Raw genomic sequence first — 7,595 nt, 5'->3', positions numbered from 1 at the left:
CCCCCCCAGGGGGGAGGGGGGCGAGGCCATCAAGTCCAGGGAGCCCCAGAAATTGCCCCAAGTATTTGTGTGTGTGTGTGTATTTCTGGGGAAAGGGCTCATGGCTTTCCTAGGATTCTCAACGGTCTTCATGACCCTAAAAAGGCTAAGAAGAAGTACTGCCTGGAATGTAGGGAAGGAAAGCGGCCCCCAAACTCTGCTGGCGGGAGAGGACTTGGAACAGCCATTCTGGTGAGCAATTGACTAGTACCTTGGAAGCTGCAAATTGAGCTACATGCTGGCCAGACTGTCCACTCCTAGGTGTACAGACGAGAGAGCACAGAGAGTGATGGATGAAGGTGTTCACAGCAGCAAAATAACTGTAAACCCTTAAATGCCCATGGACAGGACAATGACGAATACATTGTTGTATTCAGACCCTGGAATGCCATGCAGCAATGGAAAGAATAAGCTAAACCTACATGGAATTTATTCATTCAACGGGTATTTATTGAACACTTACTATGCACTACCCATTGTTTTGGCAATGGGCCTACAGGGATAAACAAGACAGATCAGGTCCTGTCTCAAGAAGTTACATTTGAGTGGGTGAGATAGCCATAAGCAGACACAGAAGGTGATTTCAAGGAGTGTGATAAAGGCCAAGAAGAAAATAAAACCAAGTAAGGTGATAGAAGGATGGGGGAGGGGCTGTTTTAGGCATTATGGTCAGGGAAGGCCCCTCTGAGGAAGTGACCAGAATGAGAGAGACTCAGGGAGAACAAAGACCCCAGTGAGGTAGATGGCTAGGGCGCATTGACAGGGAAGAAATGCAATCTGCAAAACAATGTATAAAAGAAAAGCGTTCTTTACTCGCACACACTAGCACTACTACAAAGTTAGGAAAGGTTCTGGAAGGGTACATGCCAAATCAATGAAGGCAATCGTCCCAACAAGGGAGGCAAAGGGACAACCAACACTAGGCCTCATGGTGGACTTCAGATTCCCTCTAATATTTAAATTTTTAAATATTTAATTACTCAGCATTTTCATATCTCAGTGACTTAAAGGTGAATATACTCACATATAACTTGTAACTTGTTTAAAAAGTGTTTAAATCTACCACTGCCTTTCATTGAACCCAGGTTCCTGGGGGCAGTGGTTTGTTTGGGGAGAGGACACACTGTTGGATCAGGGGAGCCCAGAAGAGACATGTAGCTCAGCCTAGAGAATCGGGAAGCTTCTTGGAGGAGGTGCCACCTTTGCTGAGCCTGAGACCAGCTGGCTCAGCATCCCCAGACATCGTGATGTGTGCAAGGACACAAGGCAAGAGCGGTCAGAATAAGGACAATCTGAAACTACAGACTCCCAGCTGAGTCTCCTACTCATGCCTGAACCCCTGCTTCCCAGGGCCTCCTCTCAGCCAGGCCCCTCCACCCGCCCCATTCCCATAGCTCTGCCGGCTAGAGGCCTGGCTGGCTCCGTCAGGCCGGAAAGCATCGCCACCTGCTGGCGCAAGAGGGAAGTGCAGCTCTCTCCACTGAGCAACTAGGTTTCACCCTTCAAAACCTACCTCCTCTTCCTTCAGAAGGACCAACCCCTCCCACTCCAAGTCTGTTCTGCTCTCCCCAAACAGTGCCTGGCAGGGCCCCTAGCGTTGCCTGCTTGAATCTTATCTGCCAGAAGAAAAAGCCCTTTCAGGAAGGGGCAACCATTCTGTCACTCTAGTCAATGGTTGCAGAAGATCATTCATTACTCACGTGAAATGGTGGCACCTCACGGCAGCAGAGTCTACAAATCATATCTATAGATTCCTGATCCTTGCTACCATCCTGATCCTTGCTACCAACCTTAGGGATAGACAGTCCATTTGACAGCTTGGAAAAAAGCCCCAGGGAAGGGCTTGTCCAATGTCACAGTGAAATGCATGCACAAGCTGGCCCTAGAACACAGATCCCCTAGAAGTCAGCCCAGTGGGGGTTCAGGGGGTGTCACCATGATGCAGCCTAGATCAGTGATTCCCAGATTGAGGTCCCTGAACAGCCGCAGCAGCACCTGGGAACTTGTTAGAAAAGCAAATTCTCTGGTCCCACCCCAGACCTACTGAATTAAAAACTCTGTTTTAACAAACCAGTTTGAGAACTGAACCACTGGCCTAAAGTAATTCACTCCTCTTTTTATTAAATAAACTTTTATTTCGGAATGATTTTCGATTTACAGAAAAGTTGCCAAGATAGTACTGAGCATTCCCAGCCAACCCCAGCGTCAACATCTTACATGGTACTGAGTTGTTACAGCTAAGAGATTGACATTGGTGTGTTATTATTAACTAAAATCCAGGCCTTGTTTAGAGTTCCAGGGTTTCCACTAATGTCCTTTTTTTTTTGTTGTTTTTTTTTTGTTCCAAGATTCAATCCAGGCTATCACACTGCACTTAGGACTACGTTCTTTTTAAATTCTATTGCTCACCTTAGTATCCTTCCCTGGGACAGGGAATGGGTGGGAAAGCTATTGCCTTCATTACTGGGCTTGGGAAACTGAGACTTGAAAATGCCAAGTGACCAAGATCTGTTGGTCCAAACCAGCTCCCTAAGGCAGGCAGGGAGAGCAAGGCCTGCCTCACTCTACACCCTTCCTCTGCCTTCCCATCCCCCCAGGAGCCCCTCTGCAATGTCCCACCTGACCTACCCCCTCCCACCAGCGCAGATAATGAAATGTCCCTAGTAGAGTGAGCCCAGCCCTGGGAGAAATCCACCCTGCCCTATCACCTCTTCCCTGAGATTTAGGGCCCAGGACAATGTCTTAGTGACTTCAGCCAGGGCAGAGATGCCGTGTGCAAGAGAGTGAGAGAGAAGCACTGCTATTTGCCTATGCAAATAGTTTGTGAGAGATGTTCAGTTTCTCTAAGAGGAATAGTCGGTTTCCCCACGCCTTGAATCTGGGCTAGCCTTATGATTTGTTCTGATCAAAAAAACTTAGCAGATATACCAATTCTGGGCAGAGAACTCAAGAAGCCTCACAGCTCCTATTCCCATTCTCTCGGAATCCTGAGGCCATCAGGTGATTAAGCTTGAGCAAGCCTGCTGGAGAGGCCACATAGAGGAGAACTAGTCACCCAGCCAACAGCCCGCCAACTGACAGACAAGTGCGTTAGACTATCCTTGATCCATCTGAGATGACAGCTGATTGCAAGCAGTCCTAGGGATGACCCTAGGCGACATCGGAACTGTCCAGATTATACCCAGTCCACACTGCCAACCCACAGAATTGTGGATAAATAAACGACTTGTCTTTAGCTGCTAAGGTTGGGGATGGTATGTTACACAGCAGAGACTAGCTGATACAATTACTCATTTCTCTCTTTGTAGTGGGATTCCGATTTTGCTCCAGGAGGCAGTGTGCCAGTCGCAGGAGATGGGATATGATTGGTCTACTCAACTGTGACAATTCTGTTTCCTGCTGTCTTAGCTTTCTTTGCATTTTGGGGTAGCAATGGTAGCTGCTTTGGGCCCAGGAGACCTAAGTGGAACTACGCAGGGCAGAGAGCAGGACAAAGGCCTCTGAACAAGGTCTGACTTTATGATAGAAGTTGACAGGCCCAGCTGGCTCAGCCCTTCCTTCTCCCCCACTACTTTCCTCCTTGAATATACCCATGATTCCTAGAGGTGAAGCAGCCATCTTGTGACCATGAAGTCACAAGCAATGAGGGAAAGACTGAAAGGACCACCGAGATGTGTGGCCTACCTTCGCTAAGTTGTTAAAGCAATACCGTTAGTCATCTGCCTCCAAAATTGATGCTATGTGGAAAAACAAACCTTTCTTTGTTAACCTAGGTTTTCCTTTACTGACAGCTAACTGTATTCCACATAATAGGATATACAAAGACAAAAATGCAGAAGGATCCTTGTCCTTGGGAATGTGGAGCCAGCCACATGCGGTTCTCCAAACCCATCTCCTTTCTCATTTCAACCTCTTAATAATCCCTCAAAAGCAAAGACATGACCCATTTTCACAGCGGTGGGACCCGGGTCCCATGCCATTCAGGAGTGAGTCCAAGGTCTTGTAGCTAGCAAAGAGGGTGCTTAGAGTCAGACCCTCCTCCCTCCAGGCGCAAAGAGAATGCTCCCCTGCTACACCTTCTGCACAGCCCAGCCCACAGGAAACCAGGTATATCTTCTTCTGGGCTTTCAGGAGTGTGGCAGGTGCCAAAGAGCCTGCTACTGCAAGTCCGGCGTGGAAGAACCCAGGTACACCCTTAGGTCTGAGATGGTGGACTGGACAAGCTTGGCAGGGATGGTCTCTCGCTGTAGCTGCTGGTAAGCTGCGTAGCGGTGGCAGCCCCCGAAGGAGTAGAAGTAGTCACCACCCTGGGCTCCTTTGATCCAGAGGACATCAATGGGGGGGACGCTGTCTGGGTTCTCCTGGAGAGAAAGGGCACAGGGTAAATGAACATGGAACAATGCTTGACTGTTTGCAAAGCAGACTTTGTTAACCTGTGTTGAGTTCCTACAAGGTGCACACACTGGTTCATGCTAGCTTGTGAGAAACACTGCCAAATATTCAGGAAGTTTTGTTGACATCACCTTAGTAACTTGAAATTCAGCCATGGTGAGAGTATTTACACCAGGGAAGTGGGCAGATACTACAAATCAGGGCTTTTCCTCCCTAGAAACCAGGTTGTTAAACATTTATCAACACACCACATGCATATATACCTACATATACATTAAAACACACTATATATCTACGTGGCACTGTTCTAGACTCTGGAGATAAGGTACAGCCGGAATGAGACAGACACAGCCCTTGCCTTCATGGGTCTGTCTACTGGGACAACTGAAATGAAGGAGTGTTAGAGTGAGAAATGCTATGAATGCAGTCATACAGGTTGACATGACAGGGGTGGGGGTCCACAAGGCCTCTCTGAGGTGACAATGGAGCCGAGAACTGAACACAGAGAAGTCCACCTGGAAAGATAGAGAAGTGGAATAGTTTAGAGTAAGAGCCTGATTTCCAGGTTCAAATCTCAGCTCTCCTACTTACCTGCTGTATGACCTTGGACTCTAATCTCTTTGTGCCTAAGTTGCCCTGTCTATCAAACGGAGATGGAGAAAACATACTCATCTCACAGAGCTGGTGGGTTACATGAGTTAATATAAAGCACTTCAAACAATGCATGGCACACGGAAAGCGCTCAATAAAAAATGTGGGGGAAGATCATTCCAGGGAGAGGAAACAGCCAGTGCAAAAGGCCCAGAACAAGTTCACTGCATTGGAGGAATGGCAAAACTGCCAGCTGACCAGAGTGAATTCAAGGGGGACTGAGGAGTAGAAGAGGTCAGAAAAACCAGCAGAAGCCACCACGCAGGCTTGTTTCCAAGAGCAGTGGGTAGGCCCTGGAGAATTTTATTTTACTTTTTTAAAGCAAGAGAGGAAGAGGGGGGGGGAGGGGAAATAGATGTGCTGTTCCATTCATCTCATTTATGCATTCATTGGTCGATTCTTGTATGTGCCCTGACCAGGGAGTGAACCCACAACCTTGGCACATCAGGGCAAAGCTCCAAGCAACTGAGCTACCCGGCCAGGACCCCTGGGTGAGGGTGTGGAGGGGAAAGGGAGAGGTAGACAAGCTTGGGACATGTTTAGGGGCAGATCTGAGGGAACTGGCAGAAGGGGTGAGTGTGAGAAGGAGAGAAAGAGAAGAATCCAAGTTGACTTCCTGTTATGAGCCTGCTGCCAGCTGAAGGGTGGATGGTCCTCTAAGTGGGGAAAGCCTGAGGCAGGGCTGGGTGGGGGGCAGAGCACGCGGGGGAGACCACATTAATAAGTGTGAGCTGCCTGGGAGGCCTCCTGTGCCTGGCCCATGGCTTCTCTCTTATTATGCTGCTTTGATGGATTCATTTATCCTTTTATTCCAGAAATGATCATTAAGCAGTAACTTACGAGCAATTACAAGCTGGGGCTCTAGAACCAGGCAAACCTGAATTTGGGTCTCAGCTCCTCCAAAGAGCAGCTGAGCCTTGGTACAAGGGGAGTGAGACACTCTGTAGGGCTGCCGCCGAAAGCCGAGAAGCTGATGCAGAGCGCAAAGCACAGGCTGCCTGGCAGTGGAGCCCTCACGAGGGGCAGCCATGCCGGGTGCTAGCGGCATGATGGTGGGTGGATGGGCAGAATAACAGCTCCCCAAAGTGTCCACATCCTAATCCCTGGAGCCTGTGAATGTTACCTTATATGGCATAAGGGTCTTGGCAGATGCAATTAAGGACCTTGACACGGGAGATTATTCTGGCAGAAGAGGAGGTCTGATGTTGCCAGCTTTGAAGATGGAGCCACGATGCCACGAGCCAGGGAATGTGGTGGCCTCTAAAAGCTGGGACAGGCAAGGAAATGGATTCTCCCCTAGACGCTCCAGGAAGGAGTGCAGCCCTGCTCACACCTTGATTTTAGCCCAGTGAAACCCATTTTGGATTTCTAACTATAGAATAACCAATCTGTATGGTTTTAAGCCACTAAGTTCCTGGTACTTTGTTATAGTAGCCATAGCAGAAAATACCTATGGGAAGCAAAGACAGGTCAGGTTCTCGCCCTCACCGAGCATATGGTTCTAACGAGGAAGACAGGTGTCTAAACAGCCCATTAAAACCCAGTGGGATCAGAACTCTGCTGGTGGGCATGCAGGTGGCTGGGGGCCCACAGGAGGCCTCTAACCCAGCAGGGACTGTCAGGGAAGACAGTGACCCTGAGGCAGGAAGATGGAGGAGTTAGAAGTAATAAAGAGGAGATGGAAGAGTTTCCCTGGCAGGGTACAAAGCCTGTGCAAAGGCCCAGGGTGACAGACAGCATGCGGGACTAGTCCTTCATCAGTAGCCAGGCACCGTGCCGGGAATGGTCCCTGCTCTTGTGGAGTTCACAGGAGGTGGAACTGACAGACAACAAAACACCCACAAATAAATGTGTAATATAAGCTCAGGTGGACAGAAGTGCTTCATGGAGAAATAACTCAGCTTAAGGGAATAATACATAGTGTGGTGACCAGGCTCTGACCTTGAAAAAGTTGCTTAAATCCTCCTGTGCCTCAGTTTCCTCATCTGTGAAAGGAACAACAGAAGTATCTACCGCATTCTGTGGGCATGAAGAAGCTAAGGCACTTAAAGCTGCTCCTGGGCCCCTGCGAAGAGCTATTTGCTGGCGATCGTTACTTGAATCATTTCATCAATCCCCGACTTGCCCAAGGGAGGTGACAGAGGCTCAGGGAGTCCCAGCCAGTTGCTCAAGGTCACACAGCAAAGGCAGTGATCGGAAGGAGCCAGGAACCAGCCCCCTCTAGCGTCCAGAGCGACCTGCCTCCTCCGGCGCCCTCCCTCCGGCCGGCGTCCCCGGGGCCTCACCCGGATCGTGTCCACCAGGCTCTGTACCTTGGCCGGGTCCAGCACAGACGGCAGCGGCCGGATGAGCACACTCAGGGGCACGTTGTGCACCGCGGCGATGCAGCCCGAGTGGATGCTGCCGCCCTGCGCGCCGCCGCTGGGCCCGGGTCCTTCGGGCGCCCCCCGGCCCGCCCCGGCCCTACCCAGCGCTCCTCCCGCGCGCAGCCCCATCGCACCGCCGCTCGCCTG

The 7,595-nt window shown here is 50.0% G+C and overlaps 1 protein-coding gene across 2 annotated transcripts; it reads right to left on the bottom strand.

The window, feature by feature from the left end:
- Window positions 1–829: 829 nt before the first annotated feature.
- SRXN1 (sulfiredoxin 1) lies at window positions 830–7,595 on the bottom strand. Of its 2 annotated transcripts, none has more exons than XM_008140987.3 (2): window positions 7,368–7,595; window positions 830–4,400 (listed from the first exon to the last, which is right to left on the bottom strand). In XM_008140987.3, exons 1-2 carry the CDS (start codon window positions 7,575–7,577, stop codon window positions 4,197–4,199), a joined length of 414 nt encoding a protein of 137 aa, XP_008139209.1. In that variant the 5' UTR covers window positions 7,578–7,595; the 3' UTR covers window positions 830–4,196. The 2 variants fall into 2 exon arrangements, with proteins under 2 accessions (XP_008139209.1, XP_028000455.1); XM_028144654.2 differs by having other exon boundaries at window positions 7,395–7,595.

This window comes from Eptesicus fuscus, chromosome 12 (genome assembly GCF_027574615.1).
Source record: "Eptesicus fuscus isolate TK198812 chromosome 12, DD_ASM_mEF_20220401, whole genome shotgun sequence".
In the NCBI taxonomy this organism is placed as follows: domain Eukaryota; kingdom Metazoa; phylum Chordata; class Mammalia; order Chiroptera; family Vespertilionidae; genus Eptesicus; species Eptesicus fuscus.
This window is presented reverse-complemented; position numbering and strand designations above follow the sequence as displayed.